General features: G+C 38.6%; 2 protein-coding genes across 2 annotated transcripts in view; both read left to right on the forward strand.

Annotated features, from left to right (window-relative positions):
- The first annotated feature begins 724 nt into the window (after positions 1–724).
- Positions 725–22,803, forward strand: bcl3 (BCL3 transcription coactivator). The gene is made up of 9 exons (XM_007553772.2): positions 725–1,655; positions 2,844–2,961; positions 11,369–11,477; positions 17,292–17,493; positions 19,284–19,372; positions 19,492–19,569; positions 21,227–21,394; positions 21,799–21,898; positions 21,982–22,803. Exons 1-9 carry the CDS (start codon positions 1,142–1,144, stop codon positions 22,086–22,088), a joined length of 1,485 nt encoding a protein of 494 aa, XP_007553834.1. The 5' UTR covers positions 725–1,141; the 3' UTR covers positions 22,089–22,803.
- Positions 22,804–25,003: 2,200 nt separating this feature from the next.
- The window catches only part of tomm40 (translocase of outer mitochondrial membrane 40 homolog (yeast)), a 4,297-nt gene continuing 1,655 nt past the window's right edge, over positions 25,004–27,645 (forward strand). Inside the window, exons 1-5 of the mRNA XM_007553773.2 lie at positions 25,004–25,103; positions 26,360–26,592; positions 26,720–26,880; positions 26,990–27,091; positions 27,190–27,295. Of these exons, the coding sequence (XP_007553835.1) occupies positions 26,379–26,592; positions 26,720–26,880; positions 26,990–27,091; positions 27,190–27,295 (583 nt within the window). The 5' untranslated portion in view covers positions 25,004–25,103; positions 26,360–26,378. The remainder of the gene's footprint in view (positions 25,104–26,359; positions 26,593–26,719; positions 26,881–26,989; positions 27,092–27,189; positions 27,296–27,645) is intronic.

Here is a 27,645-nt window from a genome sequence, read left to right on the forward strand (position 1 = left end):
TTAACTGCATGCTAGAAGAGAGAGAGAGAGAGCTTGTCAAAAATATTAGATAATGCATTTGGACAAATAAGAAGCAAAGAAGAAGAGAAGTAAATGTGGAAGTTCAACATGCTGTTACCAAAGACTTTCTACGTTTTCTGCAGATGAAATCAGCTGTAATGCATCACAGCCAGGAAATTATTGTCTGTTTTTCACAGAAAAAATAGATCAAATCAGTTCAGAAGTGGAAGTGGGCAACTGTAACGAGCACGAGGCACTCAAAACGTGTGATGGATAACATTTAAATCAAAAGGTCCAAAATTATGTTAATGGAAGCATAAGAGGACATGAAAATTTCCAACAGGAAGTTTATCTTTTAGTAACATCATGTTACTGGAAATAACTTCAAATCGGTATGTAGGAATGCGTCCAGTAGTGGAAGCTTGCAGTCTGGTAAATTTGAACAATAGCTGAAAAATATTTCATTTCATATTTCATTAAGACAACCAGTATCATTCATCACATAAATGGCATAAAGTGTAGTTGAATCTGTTGCTTTGTGTTCCATGTTTCTGTACTGGTCTCCCTTTATTCTCACCTGCCTGCCTCCAAAAAAAAAAAGAATGAAAGAAAAAAAGAAAGAAAAGAAAGAAAAAGACAAACATGCCTGCTTTAAATTCTCAAGAAATGTTTTGAACTCGTCTGCAGAACAGTCAGACAATCAGACTACGTCGGAAATGCAAAAAAAATTACCACGAATTCAGCGCAGCGTTAAACTCCTTTCCTGCCCAGCTCGGTGTAATTAACAGCTTCGAGTTCATTGTTTCGGTTTAAAACGAAAGCTGGCCTACAGCGTCAAACAGGCGTTCATTAAGAGCAGATGCGCAGCTCCTCTGAGGCTCGCTCAGAAAGGTGCGCAGGGATACACAGATGTGTCTATGATTTCTCCTGGGTTTTCCTTCGTGTATATTTGCATGACTGAACATTTAAGCTCTTATCTGATCAGAGACAAAAAAGGGAAACATGGCAATGGTTTGATTTGATCGCCGCCCGTTTGCCTCATTTAGATATTGGAGTTTCTCACTTTGGTTTGTCTGATACAATTAGTACTTTTCTCTGGACGTGGCCAAGGTTGCGCTGTCACCTGAACCTGGTTCAGTTGATGCCGAGTCTTATTACGATGAGCGTTGACCACCAGTCGGTTGCCGCAGCGCCGCTGGATCTGAGCACCACAGCTCGAGGGCGCAGCAACGCGGGGGACTTAACCTTTTGCGCCGGGGACGCCCGGGCGACCGGCGGCTCACCTGCGCCTCCTGCGAGCACCGGGACGGACAGTTCAGCGGTTCGCCGCTCCCCGGACGCGGAAAGAACTCAGCTCGGCAAACGAGCAGCGGACTCATCTCCCATAAAGACTCCATCGAAGCTTCCCTTTAGGAAGCGCACGTTTCACGTCGAACCGGAGGTCCAGAAGCCGGCTGCACCGACTTCAGTGGCAAGCTCACCCTGCTCTTCCCCCGCAGAGGAGCAGAAAGTCCGGAAGAGTGCGGCTAGTCACTTGGAGAGAGAAGCGGATGAAAGCAGGTTCGCCGTGGCACCGGTGACCCACAGGCGGACCGAACAAGCGGCTCAGAGTCCGGAAGCCTATTCATGCTGCATTTTTCCCATTATTAATTACGGTAAGCACTTGTGACCAACATTCACAATCTGTCTTTCTTGACCCTAAACTGTGCGTAGCTCTGCAATAAATCCGTCTTGCACATTTTTCAGATTTTATAGTCATCTACACTAAGACAGTTTTTCCTCTGTAGAAAAATAAAATTGCCAACGTGGTGAATAAATAGCCAAAGCTTTTACAACAAGCTTGCACCAAACGCACACAGCTCATGCCAGATATACCCACTCATTCATTCAATGTGCTAGTTATATATTTAAACATGAGCAAAGCCCACCGCTCTCCCTCTACATCAGTGGTTTTGATTTTTATCGCCCATGTAAGGGACATGGAAAACGTGGAAGAGGGTACTCTGGTCAGATGAGTTAAAAAAAAAATCTCTGCCCAACACCTACTGCTACTATTAATAATGATAAATGTTGGGAAAGTTATAGCTTGGGTATGCTTTTCTTTAGCAGACAAACAGACGACCAAGTCAGACTTGATGGAAAGACAGCTGAAGCTCATTACTTAACAGTTGAGGTCTCTATTTGTGGTGACGTATTTTTTACTTGAGTTCAGGACAGGTCATGAGCACAAGAGGACCTTTTCCAACTAAGCCACCGACAATTATTAAAGCCCTAAGAGTTAAGAATGAGGGGTAAAGTTCCATGATTTGTTCACAAGCAAGCATGGAAAATAAGACCTTCGATCACTGATCTACTTATAAACAATTGCAGTGTGTCTGAATTTCAATAGATTAATAAAATTAGGATCTGATAGAACAGTGTTCATATAACTTTAAAATGATGAGATCTGTCTTTATTATGTGTCATGTATTCAGGTGTTCTTAGAGCCTCTGGGACAGCATGCCAGCATAGGTTATTGCAAAGTTTATTTTTTATTTTTTTTCCCAGTGTAGCGGTTGTTGATACAGCAGTTCTGCTGAGAAAATCTCCTGTCAGCTCTTCCGCAGCCATTCATCTTTACTGTCAGTTACTCCTCAACTGACAGAAGAGCCTCACCTTTCTGGGTCAACTCGTACATCAATACACACTACACCACCCCACCGCAGATGTTCATTTCCTTACGACAAAAAAGACTTGTTCATCATAATTTTTATTTTCTTCACTCATTCTAATCCTCTTTGTGTAACTCTGTTTTACGGTTTTTGCTTTTATTTTTATTTATTTTTTTGGCCACTTCTCCTCAGGTCACTACCCAGTGTGCCTGACCCCCTTTCCAGAGCCGCACAATCCACGAGTCCACCAGACTGACAACCTGATGACAGGAATTTCTCTGGCCACACGTCAGGATGAAGACGGAGACACGTACGTTGATGTGCCGGAATTTGTGGTTGCAGTGCAACTTATCGCTGAGCATTATTCAAGTCCTCAGGGCGGTTGGTAAACCGAGAATGTCGCCATGATTCATTCCCAACTCGGTATTTTCAGGATCACAGATGAAGTCAGATGGGCGGCTGCGTTGTAAAGTGAAAGTTGGCATAGTGAACAGATCTAAGAGCCCGCGAGATTCATAAGAAACATGAGCTTTACGTGTCTCTGAGGAGATGCATTGTCTTTAAGTTTTGTAGTGTACATTGCCTAGATCAAGAGATTGAGTCATAAAATGGTATGTTTCAACTGTTTTTTAATTTTAAAATCATTTTCTGTCATTTTGAAAGCAAAATTTGTATCACTCTTGCGTGATATGGGATTCAAAGCCCTTCAGAATCTGGGACTTGTATTGTTTTCTTCTTCACTCCAAACACATTCAGTGACCCCCTTTCCAGAGCCGTGTCTACAAGTTAAGCAGTTGGATCTTTTTTTATTACTGATACGATTTGTGCAGATTTATGTTAGTTATCTTATCTGAAGACCTTGATTGTCATGATTCAGTTTGTTTTGCTCTAAAAGTTGCAGGAGCCATTCACACTGCAGACATTCTGCATGCACATACTAGCATCAGTGACTTTTTTTTGTCACCGACGCTAGCTTTCTACAGTGTAGTGCAAACAAGGCGGTTTGTTTTTGCCGGCATCACTCACATCAAGAGTCTTTGACCTTTTGGCCTACATTTAAAGCTGGTGGGAAGTTAATACTACATGTCACCTTGAATACAACTTTTGTTTTTTCTCACTCTGAAACATGGTGGGCATTGCAAACCTAAAATAAAACAAAAATAGTTATTTCTTATAGCCACAAACACATTACCAAATTACTATTTTAAATGGGAGTTAAAAAATGTACGTGGGTCTTGAGCTTTGACTTGTATTTGTCTGTTTACCCTTTCAAAGGATTCCAGTTCCATTTCTAATCCTAGAAAGTTTCATTGAATACTCAGATCTGTATTTAATACAGTTTTGCATACATATGCGCTCAAGTGTACTGAAAGGAGAGTGAATGAGTAGCAAAGTTAAACTTTGAAAAAGTGAAAACATTTTAAAAAATAAAACTCACAATTGAATGTGGGTGACAAACATGCAGCATAGATGCAACATCCCAACATATACAGGATAGGGAATTGTTTCATCACACATTGCATTTTTCTTGTCAACCTAAATAAGTTCAACTTCAATCTCTTCTGAGTAGAACCTCTCCCCACTTCCATGTCTTTTCTTTGTCCATTACATGGCTTTGGACAAGCTGCAAACAAGATAACATATATATATTTAAAATAATGCCTTTCTTCCAGCCATTCTGAAATGCACAACTAGTAGTTGTGCATTTCAGTCTCCCACCTGAGGTGCGTGTCTCCTTGAGGCTCTCCAGGGTTAAAATGGGCCTCCTGTCTGTTTCTTAAACTAATGCTCTTCTTGCCCGACCTGTCAGTTTGGGTGAACTGGTATGTTTTTATTAGGTTTGCTCTTGTGACAGTCGCTTTTAACTTTTGATGATGGTGACTTATGAAGGTTGTAGGTTGCATTTGATGTTATTTAGTGGTTTAAGTATGAGAGACAAGGTCATAAAATGAATGGCACATTTTTCAGATTTCATTTGTTAAAGTGTTGTTGTTTTTTTTTCTGTCTACTTCACAAATGTGCACTCTTGTTTCTTCTTCATAACATACAGCTCCTGAAAATACATTGAAGTTGAGGGATGAGTACTTTTGTAAAGCACATAAGTGGAATGTTGTGGTTCAGCTTACTCAAAAACAGTGGAAATATGCATCTGCATGTATGTGTGTTGACTATATTCAAATATTCAGGCTTTTAGAAATAACTGAAGACGCAAAGTATATTGTCTTGATGCTTATTGTTGCACCATACCAACAGCAGACCATTCCAGCAGTACGAGTAAGTCGTCTACCTAATTTTTGCTCCAGTATCATGGGTACTAAATCTTTACAAGCCGTTTCATTTAATTTAATGCTGAATTTGACTTACTGCAAAGTAGTCTTGTCTCAGTGGAAAACCTCCTGACCTCATGAGTAAAAAATGTAATGTTGCACAATGTAAATATAACATGTTTGGAGTATCATCCCGGTTTATTAGTTTCACCCTCAATGACTCACCTGTCTTTGCGTATTTAGTGGGTACAGTCAGTACTGCCTCCACACTGCAATCAAATCCAGGCAAATTCTTTACTGCTGTCTAACTTTCCATGAAGGAAAGTAGTTCCGCGTTGATCATAGCTGATTCATTAACTGTCATTGCAGAAATGTAGCAAAATTGTAAAGCATTAGCTACTAGCTACATGTGCTGTCAGACTCGGTAGCGGTTGCGTTTGTTTGCTGTGACAGCCGGCTGACTGTTCTCTCTGGGTGTGGGAGTAAGGGTGTTTGGAATGATGCTGTCCACAGGGCACAGAGTCTTCAGACCACATGAATGCAAATACTAAACTTTAAACGCATGGCTGCCCGGCCTTTGTCTTCAGGTTCAGCACCTTCCCACACACAAAGTTAAATGAGAAACTGACACAAGAGCACGAGTGCAATCTCAGGCAAAAGTCATGTGACTGAAAACAAAGCATGTCCAAGAATTAAATGACACTTTGATGTCGCAGTTTCAAAAGGAATCAGCTTAATTTGCATCCACTCAAAACAAATGTGATGACCGGCATTTTAAAGAGCCACAGATCTTGTGGCATGCTGGTTTCTAACTTTTCTACGTGCACATCTGCTGTTGGTTGTAAAAAATATTAGGGAGAATACAGTTTATCTGGATGCCTAATAGATCTTATTAGTTTAAGCTTTTAAATAGCTTGCATTTTACATGCTTGCCATCCTTTCTTCTTTTTAATTCCAGTTTGCGGACAAGCCTCTATGCTAAAGTAATCGTGTTGCTCTTACAGTATGTGTTACTTTGTGGTTGCATGAAACTTTGTGTGAATTCTTCAGAAAGAGACTTTCTCATCCCCTTGTCCTTTTTTCACACTGTATGTATGCGACTGTGTGTGTGACTGTGCGTGCATGCATAATGTGAGTGATGGTGTTCACGCCTGCTCTTACGTCAATGAGCCCTTTAGTTTCGGGAAAGCCAGTGAGAGCTCAGTTTTTAACATGATTGCGGTTTTTCTCAGGTGTCTGTCTCTCTCTCTCTTTTCTTCTCTGTGTTTTTAAATGAATGGGCTCAAAAAACCCAAACATCCGCTCCCCACTTCCTCATTTACCGCTTTCTTTCTATCAGCCCCATCTCGCACCCTCTCTCTCTTTCGCTCTCTCCTTTTATGTTGTGTGTCACACTGTCTTCTGCACTCAGGATGTACAGATGTCAAATTTAAGTTGAACAACAGATTTGCTCCAAAGTTTAAGTCACTTAATTGACTAACTTATACTTGGAGTTCCACTTATAGTTGATGTAAGATTATTGAGGAATATCGCCTTGTAATTTTAAATGTATGTGTTATTATTTTGGTAACATAGTTATCTGCTTTAATCCTCACTACCAAGGAGTCCCACAAAGTTCTGGACTCTTAACTTCAGGGGGAAATGGAGTAAATATTTTCATCATGGCCATGGAAATTAAGTCCAGAGTGGTACAGCACACTGTCTTGTTGTATTGTCAGAGGTTATAACAATGTTCCATTTTCAAGCAAACAGATGATAACCCTAGTGTATCCATCCAAGAGCTACTATCCTGCAACTTTTGTATGCATTCCTTATCTAACACACCTGGATCAAATAAATGGCTTGTTACCAGGCCTCTGCAGATCTGAATTACTGCTGGTGAGGGAATTCAGCCTTTTGACTCAGGCATTTTAAAGCATGAATGCATCTAAAAGTTGCAGGATTGTAGTTCTCAAGGAATGAACTGGGGCACCCCTGGTTTATACTTAACATTCTCTTGAAGCTATACCATTCTGTCTTTAGAGTACTGATGGAGATTTGTAATAATGGTGTTCTGCAAAGACAAAAAGTTACTTAAGTTATAAAGCTTATTTTTTTTCATGGCATTCAGTGTTTGCTTATAATGTAAATGTTTCACCCCTTTGACCTTTTATTCCTAAAAACCCACAACTAAGGTATGGTTTATAGTGGCTAAGACAGGAGTCGCGTTTTCCATGAACCCTATAAGCATGACATATTTTTCCAGTTAATTTATTATATTCTCTAAATGCTGCATTGCTGCTCTATCCAAGTTTCAACCTTCTATCTGTTGAGATAAGATAATCTCATCTCAACAGATATTTCTATTTCATAATGCCACCACTCTGTCATAATGCCACCTCCAACATTCTTCTTATCAATATGGATAAATCTTCACCGATCATTAAGTATTTCTCTAGATGGCTTTCTGTTGGTACTTGTGGGCAGCTGCAAATTTCAGTAGAGATGAAATGTGTTTGCTTTGAGGCGTTCTTTGCTTTCAATTCTTTACTTTCATTTAAATATGACTTTTCTGATCTGACACCAACCCTATTGAAAATTTTGCAACAATGTTTAAAAGTCGGCATGTTGATTTAAATCAACTTTACCAATCATGCCAAGATGAGCGGTAAAATTTCTATGTAGAAATATGCTAGAAGTTTGTGCACGGTTGCAAATTGCATGTGGTGATGTTTCAACTCTCGGAGGGACATTTCACCAAATAATAGTGGAGATGTCTCTTTATTTTTGAATCTGCATGTATAATATTGGCCATTTGTGGATTAGGGATAATCCACATACATTTTAAATTCACCCATCCAGTTTCTAGTTTGGAATTCCTTGAAATTGTGTAATCGGTGCATCCAAAAAAATGAACAGTTCAAATGTGTCCCACATAAAAATGAACAAAAGTGTGTGTGCATGAAAACATTTCACTGGAACTGTTCTTATGTACTGAAGTTTGCTTAACTTATCATCTTGATTTTTTTAATAGCCTTGACGTGCGCAGGAGGTTTTGTACTGTCATCTTTTCTTGTGAACTGGACCACCAATTTCCTCCTTTAACAGTTTTCACAAACTGATGCATCACATCATTACTCAGCTGGTCCTCAGACCACAGGACATTCAGCTTGTTCCGTCTGGCTGTATCTTCACCCTTCACACCAAACAGGATACCACATACAAGCTGCCTTTTTTTCCCTCAGCCTTCTATTTTTTCTGTCCTTCATTTTTTTTCTCTTTTTTTTCTATTCTTTACACACTTTGACTGCCTGTAACATAGCAGGCCTGGGACTTCTGTCTACGTCATTACTGCTATACCTGAGGTTATCTCAGGCTATGGTCTACCCCACTTCTAGGAAGCAGAAACAGTACAGTTTCATCTTAGGAGAAAAAGAGAGAGATGGGTGCATATGTAGAAGGCAGGATGACTTCAGGCCTTTGTTAAGGCAGCCAGTTCAGTGAGCTCACATTTTGGAGCCAAGTTCTGATGCAGTATTTATTCATGCAGTCAAACTGTAGCTGCAGTTTTTTTTCTTTTTCTTTTTTTTTTTTCTTCTTCACCAGAGCATCACTATTCACAACACTTTCCTCTGGGCTCTGAATGACAAATCTCAGTTTGAGTCATACAGTTTGCTACTACTTGACACCACTATGCTGGGCCATGACTGACCAAAACTAGCAACACACTGAACTGCTTTATGTTTTTATTTTTTGCAGATTTTTTATTTTTTTTTTTAACAGTCTGTTGATACACAGTGCTGAAGTCACTTACAGGAACAGGGATCTACTGAGGAAAGAACCGTCATTCTCACTCTGCATGTAAAGGTTCTGCTTTTCGCTTTGATATCAGAAGCAAATATGTATTTGCCTTTTACAGCTGCACTTCCAGTTTGCCATGACACTAGAGCTTTTAGGTTTTAGAAACAAGTTCGGCAGATATGCTCAGAAGTGCTTTATCATTTCCAATAATAGTTTGTGCAGATATATGCAGTTTTAAACCTTTTTATTATCATGTAAAAATTCCAAACTTCAAGATATACATTGGGTTTTTAAAAGAAAGGGCGACCATAAAATGGCACATAATTGTTAATTAAAAAGAAAACAAAAACTGTAAAAGTGACCTGCATGTTTATTTAGCCCCTCTGAGTTGGTACTTTGGAGAACCTTTGTTGGAGGGGTTGAGGGGCTGTTTTTCCAGCTTTGCACATCTAAAGCCTAAAGTTTGTTCATTCTTTTTTGTAAAATAGCTCAAACTCAGACTACATGGTGAAAATCAGATTTTGATGCAGATTCTCAATAGGATTTATGTCATTACCTTGATTGGCCCATTCTAATGCATTGCAGTTCTGTTCTGGTATGCTTAGGGTCATCCTTCTGGAAGTTGACCCTCAATCCGAATCTCAACATGGTTGCAGGTCTTTTTTCAGTATAACCTTTTATTGTCCAATTGTGTATTAGCTCTGACCAGAAGTTCCTATGCCTGCAGAAAGAAAGTTTCCCCACAGCATGATGCTGGGACCACTGTATTTCACGATGGGAATGGGGTCTTCAGCTGATGTTCTGCTAGTTTTCTACCACACAACTATATGCATGAGGGCCAAAAAGTTTTGTTTTGGACTCACCTAACCTCGGTATCTTCTTTCACGTGTTTCTTTTGTCTCTTTAATGACAAGCTCCAAACTGGGCCTCCCATGGTATTTTTTTCCAACAATGGTTTCTTCTTTCTGCTTCTTCATAAAGGTCAGCTTTTTATAGTCCACAGCTTGTAGTTTTGATGGTGACGTATTATTCTGAGCTGTGGATCCCTGCAGCTCCCCCAGAGTTACCGTAGGCTTTTTGATTACTTCCTTGATCAAGGTTGTCCTTGACCGACCAGTTTGTTGAGCAGTTTTGTCAAACTCTTTGTAGTTTAAGGGGATGTGTTGAACGGTGCTTGGAGAAGTTGAACATGGATTGCATACATGTTAAACTACACTCATTCTTTCTACTAAGGAGGTTCTAAAGGCAATTGGTCACTTGGACTTTATTTAGGGATACAAGTGTCTGCATATGCAAGCCATATTTTTCAGATTATTTGGCTTTATTTTTGTATTGTTCTGCAAGTGAAGACAATCCTGTTTGACAAGATAAAGATGGATGCCATAGAAATTCATCATTGACAGGAAGTGCAAGAACATTTTTCACCATTAAACCAATTTGTGGCCTCGTACGTTTGTGCATCGAGAAGTTCCCTGTTATGAAATTGCAGTGTCTTTTACTGGTTTTGTCTGGTCCATAAAGCTGACAGTGCAAACCTGCAGAAAGCCCCTATAAGAAACCATGCAGCTTTATGGCTAGATTTTAGAACACACAAAGCAAGCCAGAGAAAAAAAAAAAACAAAAAAAAACGAATGCTGTCTCTCTCAGTGACAACAGGATGTGACATAAAACAAATCTGGCTCTTACTGGAAGCTGCTTCTTCTGATAGTATGAGAAAGAATATGTAAAAAAGAAAAAAAGCTATTCTGCTTTTCAACTGCATGCCCTCCCCCCTTTTCAGTTTCCTGCACCTTCCCTGTCTTGAACTCTAGCCTGTGTTCTTTTGCCTCGCGTACAGACCACAGATAGTGGTTTCCCACTAAGGCGGCCTGATAAGAGTGTTGTGAGTCAGACTTGTACGTCCATGGCACAGGCTACAGTGTTTTGCTTCTTTGATTCTCATTCCAGTCTCTTTAGGCTAATGCTGTCATTTTTCAGTGAGAATATTTAAAAAAAACACAAAAATATTTTTGGAGTTTCATTCCATGCCGAGTTAACGTGATCATGTTAATCATCCAGTGACGTACACAGTATTGACCACATTTGTTGAAAAGTTAAAAATGTCTAAAAAGCAAAGTACAATCCTCTTTTTTTTATTACAACTGTTCTCTTTTTATTACATTCTTATGTTTCGTCTCTTGTATTTGGAGCTTTGCAAAATGAGAGCGGCAACACATTTCCTTATTTTTTTTGGTTTGTTGTTTACATTTTCTATTGGGGGGGATTTCAGTTTGTAAACACATCACAGTGATCTCAAACTGCATTCCTCGAGGGCCAGTGTCCTGCAACTTGTAGATGTTTCTATGCCTTGGCGCACCTGGTTCCAATATTGGCTCATTAGGAGAAATCTGTAGAGCATGGTTTCATGCTGGTGAGGCAGTTTAGCTGTTTAATTTAAGCATGTAGGACAGGGCACACACGTAAAAGTTGGAGGACTCTGGCCCTTGAGGAATGCAGCTTGAGACCACTGACTAAGAAGTAAAGTCTATGCTGCATGTTTTGGATCACTCTAAAGCAGTAACACTATCCTTGTCACAAATGTTCCACTACTGCCAGAAACTTGGTTGAGTAGGTTGAATACTTTATAACTTGTTTACTGAGTGAAAATGTTTGTGTTTGTGTCCTCTGCAGAGCCCTCCATATAGCTGTGGTTCAAGGGGAGTTGCCAATCGTCCACAAACTCATCCACCTGTTGCTGTTCGCTCGAAGAGGCCTCGATATCCACAACAATCTTCGTCAGGTGAAACGATGCATTTATATTAATGGCATATTTAATATCATGACTGCTTATCTCCAGCAGGCACGGGTAATGAATAGGGTACACTCTGTACTGTTCTTCACAGGGCAACACAGAGTCTTAAGACAAACAGTATTGCACATTCAGCACATAAATACTCACTCCTGAGGGCAGGTTAGATGGATCAGTTAACCTAACACTTTGTGTGAGGAAACCAGAGTACCCAGAGAGCAGCCACAGATGCACAGAGGGAACATGCAAACTCAATGCAGAATGCCAAAGAGTGGGATTTGAACCTGGAATCATTTTGCCTCAGGACAGCAGTGCTAACCACAGCTTTACTGTGCAGCTCATGGAGCTTATTCTTTTAAAAAAATCACAACAGTTGATAGCAGTATTTGACATTTTGAAATCAGTATTCTGAAATAAAGATATTAATGTGTTTGATAAGGCTTAATGGAAATTATTTGAATTAATAAACTACAGCAATTCTGCATTGACTTGATATGCACTTCACACTGACTTTGGAGCAAGAGAAATGAGATCTGATTCGGAATTACTTCACTTAGACTTGTTTCTTAAAGACTTGAGGGTCAACATGAACTTGCTCCACAAAGTCTTAACTTGGAATGACCTCTTAAAGACTTGAAAATTTATTTGGACAGCTCACCATAGACTTACAGCTCAATTTAGACTTGCTCCTCAAAGAAGACTTGACTTAGATTTGGGGGCATTTACTTTTTTTTAACATCTCTTGTGTACATACTACATATCTAATGGATAATTCTAATCAGTAGTGATAATTGTATTGCCCAAACGCTTAACAAGTAAAATGGCTAAAAATGGCTCAGATGATTAAAATGTTTATTGAGCCACACCTTCCCAAGGAAAACAATATATAAAGCATATCTATCAGCTAATAAATGCAGCATAATGGAGAGTAAAAGAGGAAGTGCCTTGGTTTCCTCCTTTGCTTGTGCTGTGTTATCAAATTCTCTTACAGGCATAGTGTCTGAGGTTTATGCGGTAAATTTTACCCTTCCTGGATATTCCACCTGTACTTGCCATAAACCAGAGTAACAAGCATTCTGGGAAGGGCTTTGTGTCATTTCCAAGTTATATTAATTTTTGCTCACAGTTGTTTTGCAATCACTTTGCCCGCAAGAATAGATTTTTCTAGGGATTATAAGTAGGCTGCCCTATTATTGTTAATATCAGAAGATAATGCCAATCTTCCTATAGCCTTTATTGAAATTAATTGTTGTCTGTTAGGGAAAAAAACATGATTTATCTATTTTTATTGTTCACACTGTTGAAGGGAATTTTGGACTTTGCACTCATGCAAATCAACAAAGGGCGTACATTGAAAACACTTTCACTGAAATATTGAGTCTCCTAAAAAGAGCTTTTCAGGAGAATGTGCTCAAAGAATTACCTCTGAGTGTTTCCCAATCCAGGCTTTTCCCAACCACTTCTTTTAAGACGATACTTCCACATTCTATCTCCCTTTGTTGTCTTAACCTCATTGCCTTCCTTATCTGGTCTCTGCCAGCTGTGTCTTTTTCATCCCTCAACAGAAAAAAAGCACCTGAGCTGTGCAAGAGCTGTCGTTCTCAGGGCTGGGGTTTCACACCACACAGGACGCTGCAGGCATGCTTACCAGAAATAATGCCGGTGCTATCATCAGTTGTTCTTTTTCCTTATCGCTGAGGCTTGACAGTATAGGTTTTGTGATATCCTGTGTCTGCCCTGTGTATGAAATGCTTGCACGCAACACACTCTCGCACACACTCCTCGCAGAGGCATACACACACAAAGACACACACACACACACACACTCACAGTTAGTGTCATATGCAATTATAACGAAAGGGGAGATTCACAGGCGCAGGTCCCATCACAGTCATTTGCCTACCAGATTGTGTGGTTTTGACAGAATACCAGGCAGAAAGAACGCACTTATCTAAATGAGGCCAGGGAACTTTTTACTTTTCAAAACAACCAAAAAAAAAAAAGATAGTTGACAAAGTTGGACACGGTTTCCAGCATTAAGCAACTTCCCAAAGACCGATATTAATATGCAGTCTCTTTTTTCCAATATTGATGACAAATCCTGGGTTTCTGTGGTTTTGCATCTGGAACTTTTTGACAGAGTGTTACTATCGGTACCGTTGTTGAACAATTGTGCAAGTGTCTGTGTATGATTTGCCTTTCACATGATTGGTTTGGAACCAGCTGTTTGATACTCCCACGTCAGTCATGCTATCAGCGTGCCAACCAAAACACACAGCTTTGTTTTTTTTCCCCTCTTTCTGCAAGGTCTTGACAGCTGATTATGTTGTGCATGGTACCAACATTGGTAGGACTTGATGAGTTATTTCGTTTGCAGTGCCAACTCTAAAACATGCATTTACATGCATATGCTGTTGTCATTAATGTGTAGCTAGTTTACGGCATGTTGGTGGCATGCTTGCTTTTTGCTTAAGAGTGTGTGTGTGTGTGTGCGTGCACATACACAAACGAAACAACTGTGTGTTTGTGTGTTTTTAGTATCCTTGTTCCGAGAAGTCACATGACCCCCCCTCCCCTCCCTGCCTGCAACGCTCAGGGCTGTTTCTCAACATACCTTGCACTGAGGTTCAGAGGGTAGTTTACAGGGACTTTCCCTTCCTGCGCGTGCTTCTCTGTCTGTCAGCCTCACTCTCTCACTATTGTTTTTTTTTTTTTTTTTTTTTTTTTTTATCACATCTGTTACTGCGTATATATTTTTAAGAGCTCAGTTTCTAACCAGAACTGATAAACTGTCTGATGCTATCAGCATAACTGTCAACAATACTGACGTAAGAGCGTGTGATTATTTGTGCAACATGACTGACTTTGCCCTTCAGTATGCAATGCAGAAGGCCTTTATCTCTTTCTGCTGCATTCCATGTTTGTGTCTGCTTGGCACTGCCTGTGGCCTCGGGCTGTTTTTCATCTCCATAAAGCTCTTTTCTCTTCGTCTTTTCCCGTCATGCATGTTGATTGGCTAATTTTGCTGGAATGTTTGTATATCGGAACACACTAAAAGGGAAAGAGAAGGGATTTTCCCTCTTATCCTGTCTTTCCCCTGGACTACCCTCCACCACTTCCTCTTCTCCTCATTCTTGTGCCTCCCCACCCTAGCTCTCCCTCTCCACCTCAAGTCTTATCAAATGCAGGAGTCTTGCTTAGTCACTGAAGTCCTTTTACAGGCAACTATGGCCTGAATCTGTGTGGTTTGTTTTAAAAGGCCATAAAAGGCCTCAGATTGCAGAATTATTTGCTCTCTGAATCATTCAGGATAAATAATTTTGCGAGCAGTTTATGGCACAGTCATAAGCCACAAAGTGGGGAAGGAAGAAAAGAGTGTAAAAAGTAATGTAAGGAAAGATTATTTTTGGATAAAGAGAATATTTATGAAAGCTGGTATAGGACACTTTCTCCTAAATACATACTTGGTATTAGATTTTGGGGGGGAAAAGCAAACATCTCACTAATTTATTGCTTTTGTGGACATTACAGTAAGGCAACTTAATATTGTGGTGATGACTTGGTTCTCTACAATCTCTAAAGGTTGTGTGAAACTCAATTATGTATTAGAAAGATCAAACACTACACAGGCTTGCCAGCTACAAGCCTTCGTTTTCCACTTACAGCTCACAGAAACATGACAGTTAAGGTAATAATATTTCATAACACCAATAAAAAGAGAAACATTAACAGCACTGTGGGCTTAATGTATATTAATACTGGGTTAAAGGTTGCCATTTTCAAAAGACGCTTTTAGGCAACGTCTAAATACATAATGTATTGAATATGACTGTATTCTGCCTTAGATGATAAGGTATTTCCTAAGCTATATTCAACACATTCAAGCCATAGTGTATTCACTGGTGAAGATTCACTGACCTTGGCATGCTGCGTGCTTGAATCTGAAAGTGAAACTGATGGCTTGACCTATTTTCTGATTATATCAACTAAAATTTATCTGACCACTTGGAGACACTCGTGGATTATTGAAACTCTATTGCCAGAGGATCGATGTTAACATGGTAAAAAAGGGACATTTTATTTCTTAACAGTAGCTGTTATTTTTCTCCTGCAAATAATCTGCTCATGAAGTTATTTTCTTTAACAGGTGTGTGTTGGATACATCGCATACTGTTCGCAAAGTTATAATAATCAAAGAATTATTCTTGTAAGAAGTGTCTTTACACAATGCGGTGTAAGAATGAACTCCACATGCTGCAAGCTACAGTAAAAGTTTTACGAAAATGGCCTCACATCTTTGCTCATCTGTCAATATGAGTCAGACTTCAGAGAAGCAAGAGTAGAAGAGAGGAACATCACAATGACACAAAGGAGGAATTCCACAAATTGGCTCTTCCATAGCTCAAGGATTTTTTAAATAGTCTTTACTGGAACATACAGTCAGTGCACGCAAACACACACACACTAGTAATACAGCAAAAGCGAAACTTCGAACAACAGTTTGTTCCCGATTGCTTCATTTTTGTGAAACTTTGAATAGCAGCTGAAAATCCCACAATAAGACTTCCCTTTATGACACATTTGGAACTGATTGCTGCCTAATTTAAAACAGCAGGTGGTATGTTCCCTTCTTGGCTCCACCGGTCATTATGAGGTGATTCATGATGACCTCTCGGCACATCCTAGGTTGTTTTACAAGATGTCATTCAGCTGATTCTGAAAGCACACTTGGTCAAGTGAAACTCATGAAGTCATGAACAGGTTCCTCCTCACCACCTCATGAGTTATTATCAATTGGCTTCACAGTTGATTCATGCTATGCTGATGTATAGATCATTAGTAGAAATGTTGTAATTTTGAAATGACTAAGGCCTGTCGCTAAACCATTCAGCTGAGTTGCTTTTTTTTATAAAAAAAAAATGGGTGTGTTCGCCAAGTGTATTTGTCTATTTTCAGGAATAGGCAGCTGCAGCTCATGGTATCTTAATAGCAGTGACTGGACTTTGATGTCGCAATAATAAACCTAGTAGTTTTAGTTCCATAATAATTCAGGCTTTAGAGAGACTGCAAATATTAGACCAAAGTTACTTTATTCCTCTATAATTATACATTGTATTACTAGATTGAAACTAACTATGCCCGTCTGCTTGCTGAATACACAAAAAGACGGGGATTCCCCTTCCTGTAGTTCAGAAGGCTTTTTATCTCTCACCAATTGCTACCACTAACCAACTTTGTTACTGCTGTTCTCTCAGTGTGTTCGCTTATTAAAAATTTGTATACTGACACTTTATCATTATATACTATGATATAATGCATTGTGGTGTCTTTTTTTTCTTTGTTAACTTGCACTTAGTTTTATAGCTGTCACAATAACAGACATTAAGTATATAAACCATTCTGCGAGTGATCAAATGCCTTTTTGTGCAATTGCGATACAGTTTTTTGTGTGGCATGAAAAAATGATTTTTTTTTTAAATAGATTTCAAATGTCAAAATTGATGTTTTACTCGGGCACTAATCCCAGACAGACAATTTTTTGGTAGTATTTGTTTCTGAGTAATTAGTTGTTGCATCTTTGTTTTTGTGAGCCATAGCATTTGTATTTAAAACAGCAAATGAAGGAAAGAAAGAAAAGTACTGCTCAGTCTGAAGCCAAAATGAAATATCATGAAAATGGCAAACATTTCTATTGTTCGCAACAGAACTAAAAAGTATTGGTATTTTGTGGGATAGCAAAATACCTTTTAATTCCATGCTCTTAAGTTCACTGGTTTATCTAAACTGAATGTTTTTCTCCTTCAGACTCCTCTTCATCTGGCAGTGATAACCAAGCAAGCGAACTTGGTGGACGTTTTGTTGAGAGCAGGGGCCGACCCCGCTGTCTTGGACCGTCACGGCCAAACGGCACTCCACCTCTGCTGTGAATATCAGCTGCTCGAATGCCTGTCTGTACTGCTGTCTTTCTCCTCATCCTCACCCTGCCTGGAGATCAGAAACTTTGAAGGTGAGCGGTGATGTGGACACCATATGCATGGAAGTTGTGTTGTATCACCACCTCTCTTAACAACATTCCCTAACTGGATGCTGTGACATGTGGTGACTACTTCATGTAGTTTCTGAAGCGACAAGTTTTGTGAATATTGATATTTTCTGTCATGTTCACTTACATGTGTTTCTTTAACATTGTGTTCAATAAGAATAATGATTTTCCAGGTAGGCAATCTATCTGTTAAAAATATACATTAAATATAGGCTAAAATTAATAAAATGGCAAACATTTATGGGATCTGTTCTGTCTGCCAAGTCTTCACTTTTCCAACCGTTTGTTATTAATGCAATTAGTTGTGGCACATACCATTTAGAGATATGTTGATCAGGATTCTTTGAGCTTGATATGAATCAGAGTCCTCAAGGAATAGGTGTTTACCCATACCAGATCCCAGTTTATTATGTAAATAAAACAAATGCTGTTTATATGCTTGACAGCTCAGCAGCTTTAAAGTATAGTAGCATAATTCACTAGATTTAATAAGTATAAGTGGTGAGTATTAGTCCACATGGGTGCAACCATTTTCCATTTAACTTATTAATGATGTTGTGCAGTGTTTGTTTTGTGTGACAGACTTTTATATTTTTACTGCTTATGTTTCTGAATTAACCTATATAACTACAATCGGCAATAAAATTGTGTCTTACCTTCTGGTGATGATATCTCTTAGCTGAACTCTAGGCTAACACCAACATGTTTCTTGTTTGTTTTTAAAATCGCATGATGATGATAGAATAACTTTTGTTGAAGGTTGAAATAATTTGGGGAAAACCCAGATCGGCTAAGTCAACAAAATAACATGCCTACCTATAATATACTTTTTATATGCTGTGCACCCAAAACAACTTTTGCTTTTATGCCGCCTGTTTAAACAGCAGTTGCACAGCTCTTTGGGGATTTTGGTGGAGGTTAAAGCAAACAACGAAACTTTTGAGAGTTGATTTAGTCTGGCAATCCAATTCCAATGATTTAAAAATATATTTAAATTATTGATGATGATTATGAACAGGATCTAGGATTAAGGGATTTTGTGGGCTCGTGTGTGCGCTTGTTTTTAAAATTGTACAGAACTTTTTCAGTGCTTCTTTTTTCTGTTTCCACATTTTATAAATTAGTTGCTGCCATAAAAACCTTTTTGTAGCATCAATATTTTAAACATCTGAAAGGCTTTGTTTCTACTTTTGAATTAAATGTTAATTCAATCTGATTTTAGTAGCCTTTTTTTAACTATTTGTATGTAGTGGCGTTTTTTTTGTGTGTTTTTAAGTCTGGCTCCATTTCCACGGCTGCTTGGTGCTCTCAGTATACCTGCTCTGAGTGTACCTGAAAAAAACAAAAAACACCCCTTCAAATGTGCTTTACAGTTTGTGGGGGGCTGTAAAAAAGGTCATTTTATTTTCAGGTGGGGTGTGGGAGCTTTAAGTTATGTAGGTGGGATGAGAACGTTTCCTTGCTCTGCGGTCTGTCAAGTCTTAATATTTGCACGGCACATAAGACATTGCTTGCATGACAGTTACTACAAGTCTAGGTAAATGGTATCATTTTGACACAGACTGTGTACACACATCATTACAATAGCACCATATCTGGCCACTTGCATTCATTAAAGCAGTGTTTGTGACTTAAATTCATGTTGTGTTTATATATATTTATATATATAATAAATATAGTAACTTGTACATTTTTAAAGATGGAATAGTGAACCAAGTGTTTCAGCCTGAATTTGTACTTGTTTATGTCCTCAGGTCTGAGTCCTCTTCATTTGGCTGTGCTGCAAGGCCATCGAAATTTGGCAAAAAAGCTGCTGGATGCAGGAGCAGACATCAATGCGATGGTCAGTCCCAGATCCACAAACTCTGTACTTTGGGTCAAACGGCATATAAAGGTCACCGAGTCATGTATCTTTGTTCTTTGACTATCATGTTGATGGTCGATTTTTGTTCTTCTTATCAGGACATCAAGAGTGGCCAGAGTCCTCTCATGCATGCCGTGGAAAGCAATAATGCAGATATGGTGCACTTCCTCATTGAGGTAATTATGCTTTGTGGTGACTGAAAGAAGTGGGGGGGAAGGTTGGTGACACAGCTACAGTGTCTGAAGAAAGTACCAAGCCCCTTGACTCTTTTCAGATGTAGAGTTGTTACAACCACAAACTTCAATGTGTTTTACTGGAATTTTAGGTGATGGAACAAAATTGTGAAGGGAAATGTAAATGATTCACGGTTTTAAAATAAAACTCATTTGCGTTCAGCCCCCTGAATCAGTGCTTTGTTCCACCAGATTTCATTTAAAATTACAACTGAGTGATTTAGAAGCAAAGATTTTTACCCATTCTTGTTTGCAAAACAATCCAGGCTTGGTGAGATTGGTTTGAGAATGTTAGTCCAAAGTTTTCTTTTCAAGTCTTGTTTCAGATTGACAGGGCCTTTCTAACGCATAGATATGCTGCGTTCCGAACATTTCCCTAACAGCCCTGGCTGAATGTTCAGGATTGTTTTTCCACTGGAAGGTGAACCTCCACTCCTATCAAGATTTTCATAGTCTAGCAAGTTTTTTGCTATGTATTTACCGCGACCACTCTTCTCATCTGACTCTCTCTTCCCTGTCCCTACTGAAAAAAAAAATCCCCACAACATGATTCTACCACTGCCATATTTCCTAATTGAGATGGTGTGTTTAGATTTGCAATGCTAGTTTTCTGACAAGCATTGTGCATGAAACCAGAAAGAAAAATTTAGACTTGTATGACTAAACCTTCTTAATGTTTGCACCGTCTCCTACCTGATTTGTGGTAAACTCAAACTTCTAGGACTTAGTTTCAGCAATGATATTCTCCTTGCCTCTCTTCCATAGAAGGCAGGTTTGTGGAGTACTAATCTAGTTGCCTGTCAACAGTTCTTTCACCTGAGCTATGGATTCCTGCAGCTCTTACAGAGCAAAATAACATTATTATTTTTGCTTTGATGTGTTTATATTTCGACAATTACTTATTGTTGTTTTAAATTCTTCCACAACTGTATCCCTTCCTGGTTAGCTTCTTGGTCTTTATGATGTTGGTTGTTGACGTTTTCTGAGGCATTCACGTTATTACTGTATTTTTACTGAAATCAAATTATCCACAAGCGGACTCTGCTAGAAGTGAACTAATTATTGGAAAGGTCATTTGCGCTACATTTTATTGAGGAATATCAGACTAAAGGGCTATGGATGCAGTCCTCTAATACACTTACCATATTTATTTGTAGCAACAACAAAAAAATTAACTAGGAATTATTTCCTTTTTTTTTATCAAAATGATGTGCTAGGTTGTTTGTCAGCTTAAATCTGAATACACATTTAAGTTTGTGGTTGTTATGTAGCTTAATTTAGAAAAGGTTAAATGGATATAAATTAGTTTTGAAGCTTTTCTTTTTACCTTATAGGGTTTTTGCTCATTTCCTTCTGGCTTATAGATGCATATTTCTAAGAAATGGGGGAAATGTTGTGGGACTGCCTTCATTCTGAGTTTACCTGCTGAGCGGTGCATATGAGGAGTTTTCTTTCCTGTTTTGATCACATTTCTTTTGAAACTACTCTCTCTACTTTATCTTGTTATGATCAAACCAACCTGTAGCAGGGCATTTTTATGTTGAGCATCATCTAGCCTGGTTTTCTTTATGAATCACAGTCTGTTGTTTCTCTCCGACAGAATGGCTGTGACGTCAACAGCCAGTCATACAGCGGGAACACCGCCCTGCACATCGCCTGTGGCCGAGGTCAGGTGGATACCGTCCGGCTGCTGCTGAAGAGCGGAGCAGACAGCAGTCTCAAGAACTACCACAATGATACGCCAGTGATGGTGGCCAAGAATAAAAAAGTAAGAAAATAACTGCATTTTTTTTAAACTCTGTTTTAAGATGGTTCATTGCTGCTTTTAGGAAAATCTCATTTCATGAAAGCAGGAAAACCCCCCGAGGGATCTCCAGTTGTGCGTTTGTTGACACTTTAATGTCTCACTATAATTTCAAGATGGAAAATCCCATCTATTCACTAAAGTTACATCAGAACAAACACAAACAATTGCAAAACCAAGTTGACTCAGCTCAGGTTAAAACGGTGGAAATAGGCTAGAGCCAAAAATGGAAGAATGCATGCATTCCTCCCTCTAGAGGCCAAATCTAAATAGTGCAGTGTTTTCTCCAGTTGTATTAATCTGTTTTTCTAAGTACTTATTCCAGTGTGTTGCACAAAGACTATAATAAGTTTTAAAATCTTCTGCAGATAACAGATGTGTTGCGAGGAAGAGGCTCCAAGCAGATCAGAGTTCAAGAGCAGCCTTGTGTGTCGGTCTCACCGCATCAGAGTTGCTATATGGAAAATGGTGAGAACATTTAACAAAGACAGTTGTGCGCAGTCACTAAAAATTCCTCAGTTCCTCATTTATTCCTTTTTCAATTTTTTTAGGATCCCCTTCTTCAAACCACAGTCGTGGATCTTCACCTCCAACAACGCCACACAGCTTCCTACCTAGTGCTTCCCAACCCCTAAAGACTTCGTCTGCACTATTCTAGCTCTGTGCAATATTTCCAGTGGATCTTTCAACTACCTCCACACAGCTAATCATCAAACTCAGGGCATTCAGCAAAGGATTTGCCTCATATGAGGCAAAATCGGAAAATATCAGCATTAGACTCAACACTGGACCACATCCCAAATGTGGCCTTCTCTGAGCTTTTATTACCTTGCCAGATGAGGCATGTCAAATCATACAGCTGCTGTTTTTGGACACTTATCTTGTGAATATAAAAATAAAACTTCCGGGTAATGCTGACATAAAAAAAATGAGGAGTTTCCTCTTTTCCAAGTCGGCATGAACAGAAATGGGAAACTGCATGTAAACAAGCTTGAATGTTGAAGTTGTTTTTTTTTTTTTTTGAGTTACTTGTACATATTTGTAAATTACATGAAAGAATTGTTAATTAAATCGGAATTCCTGTCTTTTTATTTTTGATACACATCAGAGCATAAACTGAACATAATAGGAAATGAAAGAGGCTTTATAGGACATACAGTGATACAAAGTATATTTGAAGATTCCAGTATTCCTTTTGTGAATGTTCCTTTCATTACAGACTGTATAAATAAACGAATCCCTCCATATTTAAGCAAGCGAGATTGGAAAGGGTATCTTGTTTCAGTGTTAGTGTTTGTATGCCTGTATATATTTTCCTATCTTGTCAAAAGTTATTGACTGTTTTTTTTATAAAGTTTGTTGAACAGTTTCAATTGTGTTGTAACTTTTTTTTTTTTGAAGTCTCCCCCCCATTTGTTTAAACTCCATCAAGTTTAAACCATCGACATACACACGCATGCAGGAGTGACTGCATGATGGGACTACAATTTTACACCTATATGATCTGGACTTTATATAGATTAAATGCTACCACCATTCAACACAATAAAATACAACTATTCATGAAAAGCAAAATTGTTTTGTTGAATAAAAACTGTATGTTCATGTTTTTTAGCAACTAGGCTACTGAAATCTGACAAAAATGGGCGCTGCAGCCACCAGCATCATCTGATGCTTCCAGAAACTTGATATTGTACTAAATCATTTTGTACTTTAATATTTTTAAGGTCACTGAATAACTAGTTTTACACAAAAACTATTTTTATTTGCATTTAACTCCTTTATCATTTGCTAAGAACTGTACATGGTGTCTATCTTTGAGGAGAGCAAATGCACAGGACATTCTAAATGGATTGCGTCCTCTCTCCCCAAGAAGATTACCTTCAGTTTTACAAGATTTAAACGGCTGACCTCTCTAAACACTCAGCAATAGTCAGGTTAGATTTGAACAAAGCTGATAAACACAGACTGCCAGCTGTCTTCACAGCATGTTTGCAAAAGGATTAACTCATTCAGAAACTCTTCTTCTGTCTTAATTTTTGTAATCTTTTTAAGGTCAGTGGCTAGACCAGGTTCTAGCAGTGCAATTAAACAAGACTACAGTTAAACATTTTCCCATCCCCATTAGATTCATGAGTTTACATTAATCTTATCCTAGTCACATTTTTCCCCCCTTTTGTATGAGAAAATACTTATGGTTGTGCCCATTTGGTACATTTAACAGTCTTTCATATTATGTTTACATTAGATGAAAATAATTATTTTGTACATTATCACTGTCATAAACAACAGTTTTTTCTTTGTCACCGTACAGCCATGTTCCTTACAGCTGTAAATAACATGCCCAAGACTGAATATGTGTCAAAATATGCTTGTATCAAATGCTGTCTGGCAAAGAAACAAGCAGCAGCAAACATAACAGAGCAGTCATATGAAAAAAAGTTGTACAAAATAGTTAGTAGCAATATAAGGATGAACGTGACTCAGGAGGTAGGAATCTGTCCTGAAAATGGTGGATTGCCAGTTCAAAGGTCTGGTTTGCTCATCTCAGTCGTTGTGTCCTTAGACACTTCGCACTGTTAAATGACTGTTAAATGTACCAAATGGGCACAACCATAAGTATTTTCTCTTGTTTACTGATGGTGGTCAGAGGGTGGCACCAATTGTACGCCAACTTTGTAGTGTAAAGTAATTTGGAGTCCTCAGACTTGAGGGTTATATAGATGCAGATCATTAATGATATAAGGTTAGGTAAAGATTGATTCATCCTCTTCAATCAGAGGTGGTTCCTTAACCTCACCTTGCACAGGCATGTTGGAAAATGGAGTTCAGTCTCAGGGATGGTTGGGGAGAAGATTGGAACCAGAATCTTATCTTGGTTGTTCACTGTTAAGGTGACCCTAAATGCCCTGTTTTTCCAGTGAAGGACATGCTGCTTCATACCATCGAACTCCCTCCACCAGTAGTAGTGCAGTGAGGGGAAACCACATATTCACCTCTGCAACAAGCTTTTGAAAGGGTGCAAGATTTCTATTTAAAAACACATTTAAATGTTGTGCTAAATTTAGATAACCACCATGCACAAGTGCTGATTTATTCAATACATCAGAATTAGTCTCTATTTTGATTTTAAAAAAATCTGCCATGAGGTTTTTGAATTGTATTTTATTTAAGTGGGACCCGCAATCCCTTGCTTTCTCTTGCTTTTATCCATGATTTTCTCACTTTGAAATAGTATTTTAAAAGAATGCTTACTCTATTTTACTCTTCTTACATGTACCTGTTTAAAATATTTTTATCACATTTTGTTATTATCAGTCTCAAACGTCTGGTATAAAAATTAGGCACCAAATGCAGAAATTAAAAATTTAGCTTTACAAGCTATGCAATTTCACAAGTGTGCTAAGGAACTTAAACTAGGCGTACCCTTGGAATGTCATTCAGTGGGACTCTGAAATAATCCAATGTTCAACGAATGAACCTTACCATACGTCAGCAACACTGAGCCCTCCCAGTCTATCTCTCTTAGCCAATCGCGATTTAAATAAAATATCCATCAGCCAATCCAAAAGTCAAAAGCGGAAAATGGGTGGGCGCTTGTGAAGTACGGTTCACGGACGTTGTCGCGAACTTTACCGGTTTGCAACTATCCCCCTGGACCCTGTTCGTCTTTGTGAGTAGCAGCATTATAATACTACATATGGGTGTTATAATTTGAGTGTGGCAGATAGTGTCTCTTTGCCAGCTCTAGTATTTTAACCAGCTTTGCTGGCCATTTGTAAAAGAAGACATCTCGTGGTTGCCTCCACATGGCTACCTAGCCAACTAGCTAACACCAACCATGTTACCTTACATTAGCCTTGGGAGATTAAATATCGTTTTCTGATAGTTTCCGCCATCTGTGTGTTAATCTTTATGTGTGCCCACTTTTAATAATGCCTCATACTGTAATGTGACATCTGTTCTTTTTACGCATCCGGTTTTTTTTGTAGAATTTGACCAGAGTGGGCCTTTGGTACAATTAGCCTGCCCTACTATTACAGCCAGTACAGTACAACAGGGTAGTGCTGCAGGCAGTGTAACGTGGGAATTGAATGGAAGTACAATTGTTGTTCAGAGCTTTTTTTGGAAGTATTAGCAACATTTTTCTGAGTTTCATATCTAAATAGTATATCTAATCTGAAGACACATTAGCAGAACTGTCATAGGACATTAAGATGATGTGTATAAGACATCTACCGTATTTTAAAGCTTGAAATCCAGGGTAGTTTATCCCTCATTGTCGAAGTAAAAATTTTGAGACTTTTTTCATTCTTGACAGGAGCATTTAAAACAAATGGTCTTTTAGCTCGTTTAGCTAACTGATTTTAAAATGTCTTGTCATGCTCCTTATTGTAGTAGAATATGATTATCTCATATTTAAAGCAGTGACAAAGAATAATCTACCTTGAAACAAAAAAATGTTCTTACATTATTTAAATGAATCATTATCCTTCAATTGAAAGAAAAAAATATTTCCAATTCCTGATGAAATTCGTTATTTCTTTTACCAATAGGCACACTGAAGCAATATCTCTCAGGCTATTTGGTTAATAAGAAACACACACACAAAAAAACTTAAGGTAAATCATTTAAACAAAGCACTCTGTAGCAAGCTCCAAATTTGACTCTAAAGGGAATGAAAAAAATGGATAACAAATGTTGTTCATGGCATTTTAATTTTATTAGTGAGAGTTTTTGAAACTGCAACCTATTGTTGCAAAACGTAAACAGCAACTACAGATCCATAGCTCACTGACGGTGCTTATTAACGCTTGTGTATATTCATAGATATTTAAATCTGTCAGTTCTGTTTTCTGTGTTTAAATACCACTGATACAAGCATCATGTTTTAAAACATTGTTTATTCCTTGCCTGTCTCTCTTGCAGTTTGTTACAGTCTTAGACCATGGGCAGTGTGTTGGCTGCTGCCTCACCCAGTCCGACCCCAGCTGTAGCTGGTGGTCAAGGGGTCCCGGGTTTGGTCTCTGTACCGCCCGGCTTCACCATGCCCCCAGTGTCTTCCGTCCTTCCAGGGTCCGACTCTGACCAGCAGAAAGCGGATGCAGATTCATCACTCCAGAACCCTGGCACATATGAGGAGTGTCACAGGAAATGTAAAGGTAACAAGGTCTAATGTCTTGACACATACATTTAGTAGTTTAATAGAAGTATATTAGTTTGGTCTAATTTTATTTAAAGTGGAAAAATATTTGTTTAAATAACCATTTCTGGTTGTTGTTGTTTTAGAGGTCTTTCCCATGCAGATGGAAGGGGTGAGGCTAGTAGTAAACAAGGGCTTAAGTAACCACTTCCAAGTCAGCCACACTATTACTCTCAGCACCCTGGGCGATTCTGGATATAGATTTGGTTCTACCTATGTTGGAAGTAAACAGACTGGACCAGCGGAGGTAATTAGTTTTGTTCCCTGTTATATTTTATTACATAATTCTGTTTGATATGCTGTAGTTTTTTCATTTTTTTTTTTTAAATAACATTTGTACATTATTTTGCTCTAAGTCTTTTCCGGTCATAGTTGGTGACATGGACAACACTGGCAGTCTGAATGCGCAGGTCATCCACCAGCTCACAAGTGCTGTACGCTCCAAAATAGCAATGCAGGTGTGTAAGACGGTTCGAGATTTGCTTTTATTTTGTGCATAAATTCTCACCCTGTCAATTAGATTTATCAGTTGTGTTGTTTTTGTTTGCTGTTGTAGACTCAGCAGCACAAGTTTGTCAACTGGCAGTGTGACTTTGAGTATCGCGGTCCAGATTTCACCTCTGCGGTGACTCTTGGAAACCCGGACGTACTTGTTGGATCTGGTATGTATTTGTTAGGATCAGGAAGGAAGTCCTTCAGAATGCAATGTGTATGATTAAAAACATTTCGAAACTAATGTATTTGCTAATGTGTCAATGCTGATGGTGAACTGCTGGCAACAACATTGCTAGAACATTTCAGACCAAAACAATTCTTACATTATTCTACCTTGCTACATAACAAAAAAAATGGGAAAATCCCCTTACATGCGACTCCCAAACCATAATAAAATAACAGTTAACAAAGAACATCTTATTGTTTAGTTTTTATCAGATTAAAAAAAAACTAAAAATGGACAAATGCGCTCTTCACAGCACTCAAACTAAAAAATGAGTGAACTGATAAAGGTCAG

This window comes from Poecilia formosa, unplaced genomic scaffold (assembly GCF_000485575.1).
Source record: "Poecilia formosa unplaced genomic scaffold, Poecilia_formosa-5.1.2 Scaffold59, whole genome shotgun sequence".
NCBI lineage: Eukaryota > Metazoa > Chordata > Actinopteri > Cyprinodontiformes > Poeciliidae > Poecilia > Poecilia formosa.

Excerpts from the sequence above, each read along its gene's own strand:
- bcl3 (XM_007553772.2), top strand. The coding sequence starts at position 1,142 with ATGCCGAGTCTTATTACGATGAGCGTTGACCACCAGTCGGTTGCCGCA. Across the intron at positions 1,656-2,843 it reads TTTTCCCATTATTAATTACG|GTCACTACCCAGTGTGCCTG; the intron begins GTAAGCACTTGT and ends ACTTCTCCTCAG. Across the intron at positions 21,899-21,981 it reads GAGTTGCTATATGGAAAATG|GATCCCCTTCTTCAAACCAC; the intron begins GTGAGAACATTT and ends CAATTTTTTTAG.